At 47.9% G+C, this 22355-nt stretch overlaps 1 protein-coding gene across 1 annotated transcript in view; it reads left to right on the plus strand.

Moving 5' to 3' along the window:
• Window positions 1–4517: 4517 nt before the first annotated feature.
• Window positions 4518–22355, plus strand: part of atp6v1c2 (ATPase H+ transporting V1 subunit C2) — a gene marked incomplete at both ends in the record, with an annotated part of 28723 nt that continues 10885 nt past the window's right edge. The window contains 7 exons of the mRNA XM_080537727.1: window positions 4518–4646; window positions 7938–8005; window positions 16518–16609; window positions 17407–17469; window positions 18281–18375; window positions 19203–19267; window positions 19432–19527. Coding sequence (XP_080393853.1) covers window positions 4518–4646; window positions 7938–8005; window positions 16518–16609; window positions 17407–17469; window positions 18281–18375; window positions 19203–19267; window positions 19432–19527 — 608 coding nt within the window. The remainder of the gene's footprint in view (window positions 4647–7937; window positions 8006–16517; window positions 16610–17406; window positions 17470–18280; window positions 18376–19202; window positions 19268–19431; window positions 19528–22355) is intronic.

The raw sequence follows: 22355 nt of genomic DNA on the forward strand, positions 1-22355 counted from the left end.
ACAATGTAGACTATTGGTTAATCTGAATAACTGGATGGGCATATAAGCACGGGAAAGAGAAGGGTTCCCATAACAAACACCTAATTGTTTAGTTTGAAATGTGTCAAACTTTATATATGAAGTATTTGAACAGGTTTGATACATCCTGGAATGTTGTAGCTTGTTACAACTTGTGTTATCCATTAATTTACTATGCCGGTCATTTTTGACCAGAAACCCCACCGATGTTACAAAGTTGACTAAAACCTCGAAATTCAATGCCAGTGGTTAGTCAGCAATTGTATATGTTCAAATGCCTAGTGTGGAGGATATCATAAGGCCTTGAGGCAATCAAATGTAAAACACAATATTTATGATTGATGAAAGTTGCTCTCGGTCAGATTTGACCGGGAACACAACCGGAGGGTTAAGATGCACTGGGTTGTAACATTGTTTCCTTCTTGTCTGCGGCCCTGCGAGGCCAAATCAATAACAGTCCGACTGCATCTCTGAGACACGGCTGGTTTCCACTCACTCTCTCAGATGGAGCACGGATGAGAAACTTGAGAGTACTCTCTGAATAAGCAATGTCACCATATGTAAATAGCGATTGGCCTACCACTTAGTGCTGTAAGGTTACCTTCGCACTTCAGCATAGACGTCGAGGGACAATGCAGTCCCCAATGCACCTGTGTGGGATTGTGGGAAATAGACCATTAGAACACCCCTCTCAACTGACGGTAAGGCAGAGGCCATTCAAATCTTTTTACTCTCGTGGTGTATATGTTTGGTTTGATGTTGGCCTGCTGAAATTCCAGTTAGGATACTTGTCCGATTTTGCGTAGCATGTTCTACTAACGTGGAGGCTACGCAGGCTGAGGTTGTGTTGAAGGTTTTACAAGTAGGTCTTCTTATCAGGCAAGTGGTATTCCTCCAAATCATTTGTATTTCATTATTGGAGCGGTCTTGAAAGTTAACAGACTTAAGCCAGTCTATTAAGCCAATAAAAATGTTTAATTAACTTTATTAAATCATTATTAGATATTATGTTCAAATGTTTCCTCTCATGACTTGACTAAACGGTCCAGAATCCAGAGCATGTGTGTTTAGGCTATTAGGCCCTTTCATTTGATCTCATGTTTTCTTCTTTCCTAGATAATCTTCTCTGAATTTGTGGAAAAAATGGCACTTTAAAGGAATTGTTGTTTCTGAAAGTATGTAGTATGTTAACTAGGGGTACCTCAATGAGGCACAGTAACAGATGTACCTCACTACGTTCTGAGTGAATAGAATACCTGACCAGACTGCAACATAGAGCTAAAGACTACCAGCCACTGCTTATTAGATGACTCTTTGCCAATCCAATAACTACTTCATGTTACAACATACAGTTTATTGATAACACTTGATAAGAGAGTACATTAAGAAAGGGTTTTAAGATTGTTTATAATTAGTTAATAAATCACTTACAACCAGTTTATAATTCAATTATAAACCATTTACAAACCAATACAACTCATTCAATGCTTTATAAATGCACTTATACATGTGAAAACTAACCCTGATGTGAAATTATTATTTGCAGTGGTTGCACAGCCTGTAAATTGCCAGTATGAAAATGCACCTTTCAAAGTGTTTATTTATTGATCTATTTTATTTTGCAGGGTTATTTTATGTTAAAAGTGAATGCCATCTCTGTCTAGTATAGACAAGCATGAATAAACAATTGATGTGAATTTGATTTGTTTTTGATTTGTTTGTTTATGACTACTTCGGTATTGAAAGGTGAGGCTACTTGTTTGAGGCGATGGTTGTTTAGGGTTAGGGTTAGGGTTAGGGTTAGGGTTAGGGTTGTTTAGGGTTAGGGTTAGGGTTAGGGTTAGGGTTAGGGTTATGGTTGTTTAGGGTTAGGGTTAGTGGGTTAGGGTTAGGGTTAGGGTTAGGGTTATGGTTGTTTAGGGTTAGGGTTAGGGTTAGTGGTTGTGTGTTACACTTTACAATAAGGTGACGTTATCAGGTAGAAATATTAGTAAATGATCAACAATCACCACTTTTCTCTTCATTGCTTTTCAATAGGAACACCACAGAGTTTACCCAACAACTTTACCCATGTACTGTACAATAAAAAAAAAAAAAAATTATAATGATAATAATAATACTAACTGTACAATAGAACAATGCAGCTTCTCTTGCTACACTGTTGTAATCATTGAAAACATTTTATATGGAGTAATTAACAACAACAACAACAACAACAATAATGATAATATGATAAATGTGTAATAGTGTAATAATTGAAAACATGTTATATGGAGTAATTAACAAAAACAACAATAATAATAACAATAATAATAACAACAACAACAACAACATCAATAATAATAATATGATACATGTAATAGTGTAATAATTGGAACATGTCTATAGTCCAGTGAGTTAATAAGTAAGTGGGGGTCTCAGGTCTACATGGTTTCAGGTTTCAGGTTTCAGGTTTCAAGTTTATCGTTACGTCACCTTCCAGAGGGTAGCAGAGTAACATTCCTAGGCTAGTCCTAGCTGGTTCCTGACATCGCATTGCAGCACAAGACACAGGGCATAATAATTCAAGCATAATTCAAGATAAAAAAAGTGACAGTAGTACAGCAGGACATAAGTGCCATAATAATAGTCCTAATACAAGATAAAGGTGACAATAGTACAGGTAAGACAGGATACACTAGTGGTGCCACTAGTGATAATAGATAATTTAGTTCAGTAGTAAAGTGGCTTGAGCTTAAGGTTACTGTAGTACATACATGGGGTGAGCTAGGGGAAGATAGTCAATTGTCTACAATAGGCTTGTTTATGAGCCTGATGGCCTGGGGGAAGTAGCTGTTGGTCAGCCTGGAGGTTTGGCCCTGAGGCTCCGGAAGAGGCTTCGCCTTTTGGACGGCATCTGTTCGAACAGACTGTGGTTGGGGTGGCTGGGGTCTAACAGACTGTGGTTGGGGCGGTTGGGGTCTAACAGACTGTGGCTGGGGTCTAACAGACTGTGGTTGGGGGGGCTGGGGTCTAACAGACTGTGGTTGGGGGGGCTGGGGTCTAACAGACTGTGGTTGGGGAGGCTGGGGTCTAACAGACTGTGGTTGGGGGGGCTGGGGTCTAACAGGCTGTGGTTGGGGTGGCTGGGGTCTAACAGACTGTGGTTGAGGTGGCTGGGGTCTAACAGACTGTGGTTGGGGGGGCTGGGGTCTAACAGACTGTGGTTGGGGGGGCTGGGGTCTAACAGACTGTGGTTGAGGTGGTTGGGGTCTAACAGGCTGTGGTTGGGGTGGCTGGGGTCTAACAGACTGTGGTTGGGGGGGGGGGCTGGGGTCTAACAGACTGTGGTTGGGGTGGCTGGGGTCTAATAGACTGTGGTTGGGGTGGCTGGGGTCTAACAGACTCTGGTTGGGGGGGCTGGGGTCTTTGATGATCCTCTGGGCTTTGCTGACACTCCTTTTGTCGTATATATCCTGGATGCTTTGTGGTTGAGGGCAGTGCAGCTGCCGTACCAGGCGGTGATGCAGCCAGTCAGGATGCTCTGTGCGTCTGTAGAAGGCCCCGGGGTCCTGGACCCCAAACTTCTTCAACTGCCTGAGGTGACAGAGGCGCTGCTGTGCCTGGGTTAATCATGATGATAAATACAGGCATAGATAGATAGATAGATACATTACACCCAGAATTACACAAATCCAGTGTGTAAAAACTAGAAAATCCAATTTCCTCACTGTGCAACCACTGTGCAATCATTGCAAATAATGTTGCATGATTTCATATCAGGGTTTGTTTTCTAAGCATTTATAAATCATTTATAAATCATTAATAACTGCCTCCTGATTGCAAGCTCCCTATTTGGCCAACAAGTGAATATTGAACAATCAAACAAAACAAAAATGAGTTATAACTGTTTTTAAATGGTTTACAATTGAATCATAAACTGGTTATAAGTGATGTATTAACTAATTATAAACCATTTACTGTATAAACCCGTTACACAGGGGACCTTAATGTAGCGTTACAGGTTTATCATATCGTATTGCATTCTAGCAAGTTTATTTTTAAAGTGACTTTGTGTGTTACCTCTTGTGGGAATTTGAAAAGTCGTTTTATCATCGTCCGGACACTATTCTACTGGATATATCATATAAAACCTATGGTAAATATAGACTACAACAGTACATGCATTATGGGGTATATAGATGATTATCTCTGGTTACAGGGAAAATACTGTTGATTATATAATTGAGTAAAATAGTGTCCGGACGATGATAAAATGACTTTTCAAATTCCCACATTCTCCCTGTTCAGAAGAGATTGCTTTCTCAAGACAATTCTGAGATCAGCAAAGCAAACAGGCGACTCTAAGATCATGAACATGAGCATGAGCATAGGCCTGCCTGTTATATGGAATGGTTTCTAATGGTTTCCATAGAAAGTGATGTCCTGGTTTCTCTTTCTGAAGCACAGAGGTTGGCCCATGTAAAGCAGCGTGGGGCGGCAGCAGAGATGTGTACGTCATGACGGACTTCTGGCTGATTTCTGTTCCACGGGACCAGACCAACTCTCTGTGTCTGGAGAAGCTCCAGCGCACCTTAGACAAGACCCACCTGGCCTCCAGCTTCAAGTTCCCCATCCCAGAGTTAAAGGTGAGGACGTCTCTCTCCCCCCTGTATGAAGAAGCACAGACAGCACAACATCTCCACTTCACATTAAAACGGACAAAGCACCACAAAACCTACAGGCCAGTTCAGACCAGAGATCCGCCACGAGACGAAACCGCTTTACAACGTCCAGCTTCTAGTTGCAGCGGTCTGACTGATCTTTAATCTGTCATGTTCCTGAATTATACTGTCTGTCTGTCTACACACCTGTCTGTCTGTCTACACAACTGTCTGTCTGTCTACACACCTGTCTGTCTACACACCTGTCTGTCTACACACCTGTCTGTCTCCACACCTGTCTGTCTGTCTACACACCTGTCTGTCTACACACCTGTCTGTCTACACACCTGTCTGTCTACACACCTGTCTGTCTGTCTACACACCTGTCTGTCTACACACCTGTCTGTCTCCACACCTGTCTGTCTGTCTCCACACCTGTCTGTCTACACACCTGTCTGTCTGTCTACACACCTGTCTGTCTGTCTACACACCTGTCTGTCTCCACACCTGTCTGTCTGTCTACACACCTGTCTGTCTACACACCTGTCTGTCTACACACCTGTCTGTCTACACACCTGTCTGTCTGTCTACACACCTGTCTGTCTACACACCTGTCTGTCTACACACCTGTCTGTCTGTCTCCACACCTGTCTGTCTACACACCTGTCTGTCTGTCTACACACCTGTCTGTCTGTCTACACACCTGTCTGTCTGTCTACACACCTGTCTGTCTACACACCTGTCTGTCTGTCTACACACCTGTCTGTCTCCACACCTGTCTGTCTGTCTACACACCTGTCTGTCTGTCTACACACCTGTCTGTCTACACACCTGTCTGTCTGTCTCCACACCTGTCTGTCTGTCTACACACCTGTCTGTCTGTCTACACACCTGTCTGTCTGTCTACACACCTGTCTGTCTACACACCTGTCTGTCTGTCTACACACCTGTCTGTCTGTCTCCACACCTGTCTGTCTACACACCTGTCTGTCTGTCTACACACCTGTCTGTCTGTCTACACACCTGTCTGTCTGTCTCCACACCTGTCTGTCTGTCTCCACACCTGTCTGTCTGTCTCCACACCTGTCTGTCTGTCTCCACACCTGTCTGTCTGTCTACACACCTGTCTGTCTGTCTACACACCTGTCTGTCTGTCTCCACACCTGTCTGTCTGTCTCCACACCTGTCTGTCTGTCTACACACCTGTCTGTCTGTCTACACACCTGTCTGTCTCCACACCTGTCTGTCTGTCTACACACCTGTCTGTCTGTCTACACACCTGTCTGTCTGTCTCCACACCTGTCTGTCTGTCTACACACCTGTCTGTCTACACACCTGTCTGTCTGTCTACACACCTGTCTGTCTGTCTACACACCTGTCTGTCTGTCTACACACCTGTCTGTCTACACACCTGTCTGTCTGTCTCCACACCTGTCTGTCTCCACACCTGTCTGTCTGTCTACACACCTGTCTGTCTGTCTACACACCTGTCTGTCTACACACCTGTCTGTCTGTCTCCACACCTGTCTGTCTGTCTACACACCTGTCTGTCTACACACCTGTCTGTCTACACACCTGTCTGTCTGTCTACACACCTGTCTGTCTGTCTACACACCTGTCTGTCTGTCTACACACCTGTCTGTCTGTCTACACACCTGTCTGTCTGTCTACACACCTGTCTGTCTGTCTACACACCTGACTGTCTGTCTACACACCTGTCTGTCTGTCTACACACCTGTCTGTCTGTCTCCACACCTGTCTGTCTGTCTACACACCTGTCTGTCTACACACCTGTCTGTCTACACACCTGTCTGTCTACACACCTGTCTGTCTGTCTACACACCTGTCTGTCTGTCTACACACCTGTCTGTCTACACACCTGTCTGTCTGTCTACACACCTGTCTGTCTGTCTCCACACCTGTCTGTCTGTCTACACACCTGTCTGTCTGTCTACACACCTGTCTGTCTACACACCTGTCTGTCTGTCTACACACCTGTCTGTCTGTCTACACACCTGTCTGTCTGTCTACACACCTGTCTGTCTGTCTACACACCTGTCTGTCTGTCTGTCTACACACCTGTCTGTCTGTCTACACACCTGTCTGTCTGTCTACACACCTGTCTGTCTGTCTCCACACCTGTCTGTCTGTCTACACACCTGTCTGTCTGTCTACACACCTGTCTGTCTGTCTGTCTACACACCTGTCTGTCTGTCTACACACCTGTCTGTCTGTCTACACACCTGTCTGTCTGTCTACACACCTGTCTGTCTGTCTACACACCTGTCTGTCTACACACCTGTCTGTCTACACACCTGTCTGTCTGTCTCCACACCTGTCTGTCTGTCTACACACCTGTCTGTCTGTCTACACACCTGTCTGTCTGTCTACACACCTGTCTGTCTGTCTACACACCTGTCTGTCTACACACCTGTCTGTCTGTCTACACACCTGTCTGTCTGTCTCCACACCTGTCTGTCTGTCTACACACCTGTCTGTCTACACACCTGTCTGTCTGTCTCCACACCTGTCTGTCTGTCTACACACCTGTCTGTCTGTCTACACACCTGTCTGTCTGTCTACACACCTGTCTGTCTACACACCTGTCTGTCTACACACCTGTCTGTCTGTCTCCACACCTGTCTGTCTGTCTACACACCTGTCTGTCTACACACCTGTCTGTCTGTCTACACACCTGTCTGTCTGTCTACACACCTGTCTGTCTGTCTACACACCTGTCTGTCTGTCTCCACACCTGTCTGTCTGTCTCCACACCTGTCTGTCTGTCTCCACACCTGTCTGTCTGTCTACACACCTGTCTGTCTGTCTACACACCTGTCTGTCTGTCTACACACCTGTCTGTCTGTCTACACACCTGTCTGTCTACACACCTGTCTGTCTGTCTACACACCTGTCTGTCTGTCTACACACCTGTCTGTCTACACACCTGTCTGTCTGTCTACACACCTGTCTGTCTGTCTACACACCTGTCTGTCTGTCTACACACCTGTCTGTCTGTCTACACACCTGTCTGTCTGTCTACACACCTGTCTGTCTACACACCTGTCTGTCTACACACCTGTCTGTCTGTCTACACACCTGTATGTATCATATGTGTATATGTGTGTATCATATGTGTACATGTGTATGTATATGTATGTATCATATGTGTATATGTGTATGTATATGTATGTATCATATGTGTACATGTGTATGTATATGTATGTATCATAATGTATCATATCGTAATCATCACATTTCTCTCCACACTCACAGTTGGGATCGTTGGACATCCTTCTTGGTGTGTCAGACGACCTGTCAAAACTGGACAAGCAAGCTGAGAGGTAACTTCTTCTTCTGGCTCTATGCTCCAAAACTTTGAGTTTGAAATCAGACAATGAATATGATGTTAAAGTACAGGGTGGTAGCTTTTATTTGAGGGTATTTCTATAAATAATGGTTTTATTAACAAACACTTTTTATAGATAGTCCCCCTATTTCAGGGCACCAAAAGACAGATTGATATTATGTAAACATGTGTGTTTGGTGTTTAGTATGGTTGTATGTCTTGCCTGCAATAACTGCCTGAGGTCTGCTACCCATTGACCCACCAGACGCTAGCTACTTTCTCTGAGCAGGTTACCATGGTGATGCTCTACCAGGCCTGTACTGTAACCATGGTGATGCTCTGCCAGGCCTGGACTGTAACCATGGTGATGCTCTGTACTGTAACCATGGTGATGCTCTGCCAGGCCTGCACTGTAACCATGGTGATTCTCTGCCAGGCCTGTACTGTAACCATGGTGATGCTCTGCCAGGCCTCCTGTACTGTAACCATGGTGATGCTCTGCCAGGCCTGTACTGTAACCATGGTGATGCTCTGCCAGGCCTGTACTGTAACCATGGTGATGCTCTACCAGGCCTGTACTGTAACCATGGTGATGCTCTGCCAGGCCTCCTGTACTGTAACCATGGTGACGCTCTGCCAGGCCTGTACTGTAACCATGGTGATGCTCTGCCAGGCCTGTACTGTAACCATGGTGATAATCTGCCAGGCCTGGACTGTAACCATGGTGATAATCTGCCAGGCCTGGACTGCAGCCATCTGCAGTTATTGTTTGGCGTCTTTTTGCATTAAATGCTGTTCAACTGTTCAACTGGATTTACATCTGGAGATGGATCTGGCCAGTGAAAAACCTCCCACTTTTGGCCCTGAAAAAAAAAAATGGCAGTAGGCTATGTGTGGAGTCACTGTCCTGCTGTATGATGAAGCGCCGTCCAATGAGTTTGGAGGCGTTTGCTTGTACTGTATGAAGATAGATTTGGGTCAACACTCACAAGGTTGTAGATTAGATTTGAGAATACAATAAATATTTGCACTTGTATCTTGAAATCTATCTTCATAGTACTTAAGCTGATACTGTCTGTTGTAACCTGAGTGGTAATTAACACGCAGACTTGTATTACGCAGACTTGTAATCCAGTTTAGGAACTTTACTGAAAATCTTCTGTAGTTTATCACATAGCTAATACCCTCTCAAGCAGCACACATGTACACAGCGGGGGGGGGGGTAACCCTCTCACCTGTCCTGGAGGAACACAGACTTCACTGAACAAAGGTTCCCAGGTATAGCGTATTAAATATAGTGGCACAATTTCAATCTATAACCCTACATCATCAATGAAGACAAGTTAGCCAGGTCAGGTTAGGGTTAGGGTTAGGTACAGATGAGGTGATGTTTTTGGGCAGTTCTTTCGAATGGAGGTTAACCCGTGTGGTCCTAGATGGTTAACCCGTATTGTTCAGCTCTCCCTCTAGTTAGCTGATGGCGAATCCTCTGCTTGCTCCGGCAGTACGGGTGAAATGATGAGACTGACACAATTCGGTTTGATTTCCTTCTTCATCTATTAAACAGATTGTAAAACTGAAAACACATTGATCCATTAGTACATGTAAATAATTAACAGTGAACGAACTAACAGAAAAGATTCAACAAACTACACAATCATTCAGAGCTCAACTTACCAACTCCCATCTCGCTCTATACTGTCATTCCGATTCCCTGCCACCCAGATTACCTCCATTAAGCCCGCCCCCATTTCTATCTAAGCCAATCACTCTCTGCATGCATACTTTTACCCAATCAAATGAATCAAACAATAAAATAAACTCCCAATCAAATACCCTCCCATGGATTAGCCAAACACCTCCCACTTGGTCCATTGGTCCTTTGTGCCTAAATGGACCACAACTTTCCCTCTCTTTAATACAGTTATTTTCTACTGCTCCTCCACGGGAAGCAGCACGACCACCCGCCCAACGTCTCGGTCGAGCGTTGGGAAGAGATCGTGGCCCTCGCTCCTTCCTCGTCCTGAATCACCCACGCCTTCATGCGCATCTTCAATAGGGTGCCAGCCAACCCCTCGTGGTTCGCCCCATGGGCCTCCCCTGCCAACAGAGTGCTGATCCATGCAGTGTAGGGGACAAGTGGGATTCCCACCTCCTTCGCCTCCTGGATTCCTCCGGAACACACCAGCAGCCCCGGCCCTTCGACCCTCTCAACTACCAGTCTGTCCCAAGTCGTTTTAGGAAACTCTGTTCCATCCTGTGCAGCCAGACACAGGTCGCGGAAAGCTGCGTTCAGCTCCTGGACGCCGAGGCTAACTCCGCTTCTTGTCTCCCTCGGGCGTGTAGCCTCCCACTTTGCGTCTTCTGGAGCCCTCCTGCAAACCAACCACTGCCTAACAGCTCGCCGGACCCACCCAACTACCCGAATGAGCCTGCCTATCTCACTGAAGCGTTCTGGCTCAATCAGGTCCATGAGAGCAGCGCCCCAGAGCCTCTCCCTCTCATGCTCGGGGTCCCTGGAACTCCCAACCGGTGTGGATGTCCCCTTTGCATTTGCTTCCTCCTCAATGCCGCATTTCGGGTCCAGCCCCTTCCTCGCCTGAGCGCGTGTTACAGCTGCAGTGAACGCTTTCCGTTGCAGCATGCTCACGCTGTCTCGAGCACTTACAGCCACTCCCCTGGATGTTTCCTCGCTCAGCTGATCAGCCAGCACCAACACCTCTGACTCTGGCTCCACATTGGCCCTCGTTTCTGCAGGCTGGCCCTCTTTGCTCCTCCCACTTTGACCCGACTGGATCCGTGGTTCCGGAGCGAAACCTCCAGCGTTGAGCGTCCTCTCGATTCCCTCCGTGATGCTCCTCAGCTCTCTCCTGTCGCCATGAGACGCTAGAATGTCGTCTACATAGGTGTCCTCCTCAAGTGCTCTCCGCTCTTCTTTTAGGTGGGCGACCTCTGGCAGCCTTGCCGTCTTCCTCATGGCCAGCTGGGCGATGCATCCGGCTGGCTTGTCCCCGATGTTGACACGGGTAATTGCGTAGGTTTTGATCTTCTTTTCCTCTGCGAGAGTCATCTCTTTCCCGCCCGGCTGACAATTTCCGCAGCGACACCCTCCACACTTTGGCTCGCACGCGGCGCTGATGCTATCCCAGCTCCACCACTCGAGGACCTCTTTGCTGCTTGCAGCTGTTCTCCCGGTCTTTTCATGACCTTGCGGCTTCTGGTCTCCATCCTCTTCTTTTGCGCTGGGCGTCTTGCAGGGGATCTCCTCAAATCTTACTGCCTCCGTTCTCAGAGAACGCGCAAAGTGCGTCTGGGAGTTGTGTGCGGATCTTTCCCAACTTTCAAACAGGTCTGGGTGCGTTCCTCCCACGGTCTTCCCCAGAGGCCCGTCCCACAGCACCAAGTCTCCCGTCCCTCTTCTCCACCGTGGAGCGAGTCGTCCCTCTCGGTGGCTGATCAAGAGCTCGATTTCCTTAGGTCGGACCAGCTCTTCCTTCTCGACCCCAGGGAAGAACTTACAGAGTCGCTCTGGACTGATGACCTTGTCTGCACGAGCGATTGTGTCGAGCCCGTAGCATACCATCTCGTGGGGACTCCATCTGTTGTTGCTCCACGCTCTGACCTTTAGCAGGTACTTATTAGTCTTGACCTTGACCTTCATTCCACCGACTCCATGCACAGTCAGTGTTACTTGCTTCCGCTCCAGTCGGAGCCGATCGGCGGCCCGGTTGGTGATATAATTTGTGTCGGAGGCGAGGTCTATGAGAGTTCCCAGGGCATATCCATCTTCTGTTTTGACTGTCAATATCATCATTAGTACTGGATGTTCCTCTGGCCCATCCTCTGCGAAGAGACTTCCGCCTTCTGCGCCCGCGCTCAGCGTCATCGAAGCCTTACTGGTGAATGCCTTCGCCCTCCTCTCCTGTTCAGGGTTGAGTCCCAAAGAATCCAGGAATTCTCGTTGCTTGTCAGCGAACCCTGGCCCTGTCCTCTTCCCCTCACTCCATTCGGGACACAGAAGGTAGTGATGACTTGCCCTTCCTTCATCCCGCTTGCACACTCTGCACAGGTACCGGTTACTACACTCCCCGTCGGCGCCGTGCATGCCCAAACATTTCTGACAGGCTTTGCTTTGCCTTACTATGGCTCGTTTCTCTGCCAGACTGACACTCTTGAACTTTTGGCAGAAGAATATTTTGCCACCGTGCTGATCGCTTCCACAGATGTCACACTCTTCTCTTCTTTCCGAGTTCCTGCCCGTGACTCTGGTTTCACCTCGATGTTCCTCCTCTTCTTCATCTACCGGTGAGTCTCTCTCCGTGGCCCTCGTGAATGCCCTCTTCTCCCATCTGACTGGCTTCTCTGGTGTTCCCTCAGAGGTTTCTGTGGAGCCTCGGATTCGCGCCATCCTTTCGAGGATTACTTCCTGCCTTTTCAGAAACAGAAGAAGAGCATCGAATTGCTTGTCTGGGGCGACTTGGTTTTCGGGTTCGGTTACAAAGGTAAACCAGCCTTCCTGCACGCGATCTGGTAGTTTGCTCTCGATGGCCTTAATTACAAGTGGGTTCTTCATAGCGCCCACTTCTCCTAAGTCAGTCAGGTCCATGAGGGCTCTTTCCACTGCCTGAATAAGGTCGATTGCTTTCCTCGGCTGGTTTCCTTTTACCGCTGGCATTCTTTCCAATTCCTCAATAATTTGCAGCGCGATGGTTGCCTTGTCTCCAAACCGATTCTCCAAGGCTTTGAATACGTCTTCCGCTGAGCGGTAGCTCGAGAGTTTGAGCTCCTCGAAAACCTTTCGGTCTATGCTCTCGAGGAGGTGGAGTTTCTTCACCTCTGGCGACCCCGATGGGTCTCCCTGCCGCTGCAGGCTTTCCCAATCTTTCCGCCAGCGATGAAAATCTCTCATACACCCGCTGAACACGGGCAGCCTTGTTGGAGGGAGTTTGATCTTGGCTCTAGTGCGGTTGCCTCCATATGTGGCGCTCTCCAGCCCTGCCTCCCGGGCTTGTTCCCATGCTTCCCGCTGAGCCTCCAGTAGTTTGGCGCGCTCTTGAGCGGCTATTTCTGCTGCCTTCAACTCAATCACGGCCGCCTTCTGCCTTGCCTCAGCGATCTCTTCTTCGGCCCCCAATTTCACCTTCGCTGTCTCCTTCTCAAACTCGGCCACGCTATCAGCTGACTTCAGTCTTGCCTCAGCGGCTTTCCTTTCCAGCTTGGCAATGGCTTCTTTATTTTCTCTATTTGTCGCTCGATCTTTGGCCTCTTCTTCGCCGAGAACGTCGGCCCTTTTCCTCTCATCTTCGGCGAGAGCGTCGGCCCTTCCTCTATTCGCCGCTCGATCTTTGGTCTCTTCTTCGGCGAGAACGTCGGCCCTTTTCCTCTCATCTTCGGCGAGAACGTCGGCCCTTTTCCTCTCATCTTCGGCGAGAGCGTCGGCCCTTTCTCTATTCGTCGCTCGATCTTTGGCCTCTTCTTCGGCGAGAACGTCGGCCCTTTTCCTCTCATCTTCGGCGAGAACGTCGGCCCTTTTCCTCTCATCTTCGGCGAGAGCGTCGGCCCTTTCTCTATTCGTCGCTCGATCTTTGGCCTCTTCTTCGGCGAGAACGTCGGTGGCCATTTGCTTTGCTGCGGCGGCCTTGTCGGCCATTTTGTCAGTATTCTCCTTCTCAACTCTTCCAAATTCAGTCACAAACGTTTCCCAAAGTTCATCCCTTTTGTCCTCCAGCTCCTCTAGTGACTTTCTCGTGTTGCACGCCTCAACTACAGGGATCCACTCCCCCCAGCTTGATAGCAGACTTCGTGCTTTGATGATGAGGCTCTCTGTGAGTGTGCTTCGTTCTTTACAAACGTCGTGGGTTGCCTCTTCTAGACTGATCCTCTTCGCGCCTTCGTGACTCCTTTCTGCTCGTCTAATTGTGGATGAAAGTTCGACCCCCGCGAACCTTGTCCACATGTTGGCCTTTAAAACGTGACCGACCTGTTCAACCTTCTGAGCTCTCTCCTCAGCGGCCTTGGTGATGTCTTGAAGAAGCTGACTGTTGCCTGTCTCAGGTTCCTGACTTGCTTTGGCCTGCAAACCTTCCTCATAATTGTCGTCTGCAGAGTTTAGGTCTTTCGCGTTTGATAGGAGCGCTATCCACTCGCGTTTCATGTCATCTTCGCCCATCAATGCCACTGACCTGATGATGTGGCGGTATCCTCTCTCAAAAGTGACTGCCAACTTTTCCCTTTCGGTCCTTAGTGCCTCCATTCTGCCTGTGACTCAGAAATAACCTGTGTGTACCTGTTTCGTCTTTCTATCTTATATCTTCAGCCCTCTCTGACTCCCTGAGCTGATTTGCGCTGGTCCCTGCACTTCCTTAACTAGTCTTCGGCAGCGGAACCAGGTTCACCGTGGGGTCATCCCAGGGATACTGCTAAAAATAAAATAATAAAGTGGGAGAGGATTTTCCTCCCCCCGATGACTTAATACCCAGGTACACACAAACCTATTTTAATGCAAACAGTCAATAGAGTCACAGAGAAGAGTGCTGGGTGTGGGTAGCTCTCTGGGTAGCTGCTATTAGCTCGCAATTCCTTTCTTGGTGGGTCTTGTAGGTTAGCCTAGCTGGCTGTGGATTCTTGCAGTTGGGTTAACCAGTTGAAGCTAGCCGTGGATTGTTTCACTCCTTGCCTGCCTAGCTAGCTGTAGCCTTGAGTGCTATAAGCTCTACCGCGTGCCTGCTGCGCTAATGCGACAACAGGGCTAACGCTAGCTTAGTTTGCTAATGCTACGCTGGCTAGCAAGTGGCTAGTTAGCTACAGTTGCGGGCGCCACGGCTCCGTTTCCGGCCTAGTTAGCTGTAGCTTTGAGTGCTATAAGCTCTACCGCGTGTCTGCTGCGCTATTGCAACAACAGGGCTAACGCTGGCTTAGTTGGCTACTCTACGCTAGCTAGCAAGTGGCTAGTTAGCTACAGTTGCGGGCGCCGCGGCTCCATTGCCGGCTGGCGGCTGCGTCACTAACCTGACCAGGCTTTAGCTTGCTCTTATCTCCGGTGAATGGATCCTTGTCCTCCCGGAGCTTCTGTTGCGTCCAACCGTGCTTGTATTTCCTTAGCTAACTGACGGTCCGTCCTCCTGCGGTCGTCAGCGGGTGTTTTACAATTGTTCAGCTCTCCCTCTAGTTAGCTGATGGCGAATCCTCTGCTTGCTCCGGCAGTACGGGTGAAATGATGAGACTGACACAATTCGGTTTGATTTCCTTCTTCATCTATTAAACAGATTGTAAAACTGAAAACACATTGATCCATTAGTACATGTAAATAATTAACAGTGAACGAACTAACAGAAAAGATTCAACAAACTACACAATCATTCAGAGCTCAACTTACCAACTCCCATCTCGCTCTATACTGTCATTCCGATTCCCTGCCACCCAGATTACCTCCATTAAGCCCGCCCCCATTTCTATCTAAGCCAATCACTCTCTGCATGCATACTTTTACCCAATCAAATGAATCAAACAATAAAATAAACTCCCAATCAAATACCCTCCCATGGATTAGCCAAACACGTATGGTCCTAGATGGTATGATAGGTTAAATGAATAGTGGATTCATGAGGCAGATCTCAACACATACATATCCCTATGGAAGTTTAGAAATCACAAACGTCAAAAGAAACGTAAAAAAACCAACACAATAATAGGCTGAGCTAACAAGCACAAGTTCACAAATATCCCACTAGCTGTAATTAACAAACATGTGAAGGTGACCATATGCAAATGAGCGATTTGTGGTTTGTGTTTTTTATTTATTTATTTTTTATATAGACACTGGAGAAACGGTACAAGGGGGGCAGTAGAAGTCTTAGGAGACACAGTATAGGGGGAAGCAGGTGTCTCAGGAGACACAGTGCTGGGGGGGTAGTGGATGTCTCAGGAGGAGCAGTTAAGGTGTAACCTGAAGAGATGGAGGTCTTTAGTCTCCGACAGAAGATGGGTAGTGACTCTGCAGTTCTGACAGCCGTGGGAAGCTCATTCCACCAGCGGGGAGCCAGTGTAGTGAAGAGACGTGATCGGGCAGCGCGACTGCTGTGTTGGTGTAGAGGTGGTGGAGCAGAGTGAACGGGCTGAAGTTTGGGGGGTGACCATTGCCTGCAGGTAGGCAGGGGCTGTCCCTTTAGCTGCCTGGTAGGCAAGCACCAGGGTCTTGAATCTGATGCGAGCTGCTATCGGGAGCCAGTGCAGGGTGCAAAGGAGAGGGGTGACATGAGAACATTTGGGGAGGTTGAACACCTGACGGGCAGCAGCGTTCTGGACGAGCTGCAGAGGTCAGATGGCGGAGGCGGGGAGCCCGGCCAGGAGTAAGTTGCAGTAGTCAACTGGGTGACTGGGTCAAGAGTTGCGCTGCTTCTCTGGTGAGGAATGGCGTGACTGTATGAGTGGCGTGACTGTATGAGTGGCGTGAAGCAGGTGAGGGTTTTCTCTAATAAAAGGCTTGTCACCTCTGTGTTTTCCTCCAGTGTTATGAGAAAGGTCTCCCAGTGCTTGGCTGAGGTGATGAAGGAACAGACCAGTAACAAGGTGCTGGAGAACACCCTGGAACACAACGGGGGTGAGTCATATAGACAAGAACCTCCGTGGGGGGGGGGACGACGACGACGACGACGACAGAACACAGGCCATGTATACCTCCTTTTAACAACACTCAGTAAGAAAGGGCCGTGTCATCAGCTGTCGCTATGAATGCTATGGCAACTTCCATTAACCCTTCTGTCGTGTTCGGGTAAAATCTGACCGATTTACAACTTTCATCAATCATAAATATTGTGTTTTACATTTGATTGCCTCAAGGCCTTATGATATCCTCCACACTAGGCATTTGAACATGTAAAATTGCTGATCACCACTTTCATTGAATTTTGAGAGGTTTAGTCAACTTTAACACCTGTGATGTTCCCGGTCATAAATGACCGCCATAGGAGATGAATGGGTAACCCTAGATTATGTTCATCCATCAGATGGAAAACATCCCCATACACACCTACACATCCACAACCACTACATTTACAGTGTTCAGAGTATTCTTTGTATATTCACTGCAGTTATTCATGTTAACCGCTAGTCTGAGACATTGTTTACAGCTTAAAAGGGTGTTAAATAAAATTTGGTGATGATTAATGGTTTTTGTGTTAATGTAAGAGCAGTTAAAACAAACCGGTCAAATTTGACCGGGAACACCAAAGTAAGAAACGAACACGGCGGGAGGGTTAACAGCATTTCCTGTATTCACTGCGACACTCATAGGAGTCCATTGGGCAGTCAGTAGTTCACTTCATCCAGTTGTTTATATATTCTTCATGTATGCAAACTGTCCTCAACCATTCCTCTTGTTATATGTTCCCTCACCAGCCCACAAGAATCATCAGAGACTCCCACAGTCGCCGTTGAAAGCCTACTTCCAGGCCTTACTGGGTATGTTGGCATTTCATCTGCTGTGTTTCCTGGATTGGAAGAGTGTCTTGTATATTTTGGATGAGAGCATGTGTGTGGTTTGTGTACTTGGATTTTCTTTGTTTATTGTTTGTTATTATAAGGTCAGTTGGACTGTAGTTTTCATGTCATTATTTTGAATGAAAGATTGAATGCTTGAAGAGAGATGGTACTTTCTATGACAGAAGGCGGTATCGGAGCTGGACAATGCTTTACCTGTTTCCATTGTTTTCTAGCCTTGTACCGTGTCTTAACCTAACATCTAAGACCATGGTTACTCAGTCAGTGGTAATACGTAGGCTACCTTTGTACATTTACATTTCTGTCATTTAGCAGACGCCTTTATCCAAAGCGACATACAAATATATTTGACTAAGTAAGAGAATCATCTATGCACCAGTCATAGCAGGACAAAATAACTAAATCTTTTTTTTCTTCAGATTTTAGTAATCAGATTTTTGTTAGTAATTACCATTGTTATTATCATGCTATTACCCACTTATTCCGAGCTGTAATGTAACATCCTACCAAAACATGTGTTTTTAGTACCGTATGTATTATCATACATACTGGGGTGTGTGTGTGTGTGTGTCTGTGTCTGTGTGTGTGTGGGTGTGTGTGTGTGTGTGTGTGTGTGTGTGTGTGTGCCTGCACACACTTACTTGTTGTGTGAGTGTGTCTGCTGCATGTCTGGTTGGGTCATTGGGGTTGAGCATGTCTGTTTGTTTGTTTGTTTGTTTGTTTTGCATCTCTGTGACATGGATCCTGTACATGTCCTTCATGTCCTCCTCAGTGGAGCTGGTCAGCTACATCACCAACTTCCAGTGGGACAGAGTCAAGTACCCCTCTGCTCTGCCCCTGAAGAGCCTAGCAGACCTCATCTCCAAGGTAACGCTTTACTCATCCTATACGTGTGTGACTGCATATCTAAATGTGTTCTATAAGTTGATTATTGTTTTCCTATTCGGTTGTTAAGTCGTGACGTGTTTCCGGGTCCAACGTTGGCTGAGGCGCTCTCTTCGAAATTCCGCAGTAATAATAATAATAATTCATTATATTTGTATAGCGCTTTTCCGAGGCTGAAAGACGCTGACAAATATGGGAAAAACAGGAAAGTGCTGCTGTGTCCCTTGTGGTATGAATAGATCCGAGTCTAAAAAACGATTGAACTGTCATTCTACCGCTTTAGTACACTGGTACTCTGGTGCTTTAGTACACTGGTACTCTGGTGCTTTAGTACACTGGTACTCTGGTGCTGTAGTACACTGGTACTCTGGTGCGGGGAAGTTTTGGTTTGGACCCGAAAATTGCTAAGCGTCACGTCAGACTTAACAACTGAATTAGTTTTGTACCAATTAATCTGATGTGGAATTCGAGATGTCTTTTGTCCTTATTGGTCACCTTGCAATTTAGGAGGTTATTTTGTAACATTTCGAGACAAGAACCCCAAATTGGTGCCCAAACAATGAGTAATTTACATTGACATTGACAAAAACATGCTATTTGATTGAATTGAGCTCCACTTGGTACACTTGTTTACTTGGCTACGAGCTGCTCACTCTAGCTGTAAACACCCTCCAGACTCTAGCTTTAAAGACTCCCTCACATCAAATACCCTTTTCGCCAACCACAATGCTTGGCCGAATCTAACCGTTGTATAATAAGTCATTTTTAATATGTGTGTGTGTGTGTGTGTGTGTATGTGTGTGTGTCAGCAAGTGTCCCAGGTAGAGACAGAGCTGAAGTCAGCCAGTTTGCAGGGCCTTGGGCGTAAAAGACAGTGAGTAATCCCTAACCTTTGTGTCTTCTCTGAAGAAGTCAATATTGAGTTATAGGAATAGAGATCTAGTAGCATTTTAGCATTTCTAGTAGCAAGACGACACCAGGAATACTGTTAACATGACATATTTTTAATTTTAAAATGTTAATGTTTCTCTCTTGCAGCAGAAGCCTGCAGACCCGTGGCCTGGCTGACATCGTGAGGAGGGAGGACGTGGTGGACTCAGAGTACCTCACCACTCTGCTGGTGGTGGTGTCCAGGTTAGTCACACTCAGAGACACATATAGGACAATCAAAACCATAGTTTGTAGCTTACCACTATATTTCTGGTAGTTCAGGGATGACGTTCCATCAGTTCCATCTCCCGACGAGATCCTGAAATGAGGAAAAACAGAACATTTTAAAATGTTTCTGCGCTGAAAACAAATACAAAATTGGAGATTTGAGATTTGAGTTTCCAATTTTCATTCATTTCAGTCTGGGAGGTGTTCTGACCTGTTCTGCCTCTCTGCCTCCAAGGTCCTCATCCGATTCAGCAGGTCCAGTTCATGTTCTCTCCTCTACCATGTCCAGCAGCTTGATAGGGGGTTAGGGTTAGGGTTAGGGTTCTGCTCTTGGAGATACCGTACAAGTCGCCGGGTTGTTGCATTACATCAGACTCAAAATTGGGTCCTATCAGAATGGAAACGTGCCGGTCAGCCAAACGTCTGAAAGACTCGGGACCAAATGCCTTGACTGTAGTTCTGCCGGTCTGATCCCGCATAGGGACAGGCATGGCATGAGGAGTCAACATGTCTTTCATGACCAGGCATGACCAGTAAACATGTCTATCATGACCAGGCATGACCAGTAAACATGTCTATCAGTAAACATGTCTATCATGTCTATCATGACCCAAATACTTTTTAGATCTACTCAGTGAGAGGGGATAGGATACAGCAATGGGATTCAAAGGGGCCCTAGGCTCTAGGCTCTTGGCTCTGGGCCCTATGCTCTAGTCTAGGCCCTAGGCTCTGCCCTGTCTTTCTGTTGGCACAAGACACCCTCCTCTAGCATCACTTTCTTCCCCAGTTGGAGTGACCTCTAAGCTCTTAGGGTCATAGATAGTCTTTCCAACCTCCCTGGCAGTGTTCCCGTCTCCACACACCTCATCAGGGTTTGGATGTCCAGGTCACCCCCCGTTGGGCAGTCTTCCAGTCTTTGCCTAGACGGAAACTCTGATCCTCCTCGCCGGGGCCTGGCGTGACTGTGACAGGGGTGGATGCTCACCCTAGCTTGGCGTGACTGTGACAGGGGTGGATGCTCACCCTAGCCTGGCGTGACTGTGACAGGGTGGATGCTCACCCTAGCGAGGGGCCAGTCAGCCATGCCACCTGCATGCCAGGGGGAGTGCATCTCTTTCCCTGCTCGATGTTTCACCTCAAAGTCAAACGAGGCCAGGTGGGCCACCCACCTCTGCTCTACCGCACCCAGCTCTGCAGTCTTTAAGTGGGCGACTGGGTTATTATCTGTAAAAAAACTAAAACTTGGTGCCTGTGGAGCATGGAGCAACTTGGAGCAACTTGGAGCAACTTGGAGTAACTTGGCACCTGGTTCAGGTAGGGCTCAGGTAGGGTTCAGGTAGGGCTTCCAAAAGCCAGTAGTTGGCCTGGCCACGAGGGCTCGAGGGAGCCCCAAACACCGACTTCCCTGCGGGGTGGGACACGCACCCCTCGTCTGATGGCCGGGCGGACATACCCGAGGATCCTCCTGAGTGGCTGCCATCCTCTGGCAGAAGGAGAAAACACTTCTCCTTCTCCAGGTGTGTTGGGAGTTCTCCAGGTGTGTTGGGAGTTCTCCAGGTGTGTTGGGACTTCTCCAGGTGTGTTGGGAGTTCTCCAGGGGTGTTGGGAGTTCTCCAGGGGTGTTGGGAGTTCTCCAGGTGTGTTGGGAGTTCTCCAGGTGTGTTGGGAGTTCTCCAGGTGTGTTGGGAGTTCTCCAGGGGTGTTGGGAGTTCTCCGGGTGTGTTGGGAGTTCTCCGGGTGTGTTGGGAGTTCTCCAGGGGTGTTGGGAGTTCTCCAGGGGTGTTGGGAGTTCTCCAGGGGTGTTGGGAGTTCTCCAGGGGTGTTGGGAGTTCTCCGGGTGTGTTGGGAGTTCTCCAGGTGTGTAGGGAGTTCTCCAGGTGTGTTGGGAGTTCTCCAGGGGTGTTGGGAGTTCTCCGGGTGTGTCGGGACTTCTCCAGGTGTGTTGGGAGTTCTCCGGGTGTGTTGGGAGTTCTCCGGGTGTGTTGGGAGTTCTCCAGGTGTGTTGGGACTTCTCCAGGTGTGTTGGGAGTTCTCCGGGTGTGTTGGGAGTTCTCCGGGTGTGTTGGGAGTTCTCCAGGTGTGTTGGGAGTTCTCCGGGTGTGTTGGGAGTTCTCCAGGTGTGTTGGGAGTTCTCCGGGTGTGTTGGGAGTTCTCCAGGTGTGTTGGGACTTCTCCAGGTGTGTTGGGAGTTCTCCGGGTGTGTTGGGAGTTCTCCGGGTGTGTAGGGAGTTCTCCAGGGGTGTTGGGAGTTCTCCTGGTGTGTTGGGAGTTCTCCAGGGGTGTTGGGAGTTCTCCGGGTGTGTTGGGAGTTCTCCGGGTGTGTTGGGAGTTCTCCAGGTGTGTTGGGAGTTCTCCAGGTGTGTTGGGAGTTCTCCAGGTGTGTTGGGAGTTCTCCGGGTGTGTTGGGAGTTCTCCAGGTGTGTTGGGAGTTCTCCAGGGGTGTAGGGAGTTCTCCAGGGGTGTAGGGAGTTCTCCGGGTGTGTTGGGAGTTCTCCAGGTGTGTAGGGAGTTCTCCAGGTGTGTTGGGAGTTCTCCAGGTGTGTTGGGAGTTCTCCAGGTGTGTTGGGAGTTCTCCCGGTGTGTTGGGAGTTCTCCAGGTGTGTTGGGAGTTCTCCAGGGGTGTAGGGAGTTCTCCAGGGGTGTAGGGAGTTCTCCGGGTGTGTTGGGAGTTCTCCGGGTGTGTTGGGAGTTCTCCAGGTGTGTTGGGAGTTCTCCAGGTGTGTTGGGAGTTCTCCAGGGGTGTAGGGAGTTCTCCAGGGGTGTAGGGAGTTCTCCAGGGGTGTAGGGAGTTCTCCAGGTGTGTT

Source organism: Nansenia antarctica (genome assembly GCF_963989245.1).
Source record: "Nansenia antarctica genome assembly, chromosome: 8".
Taxonomy (NCBI): Eukaryota; Metazoa; Chordata; class Actinopteri; order Argentiniformes; family Microstomatidae; genus Nansenia; species Nansenia antarctica.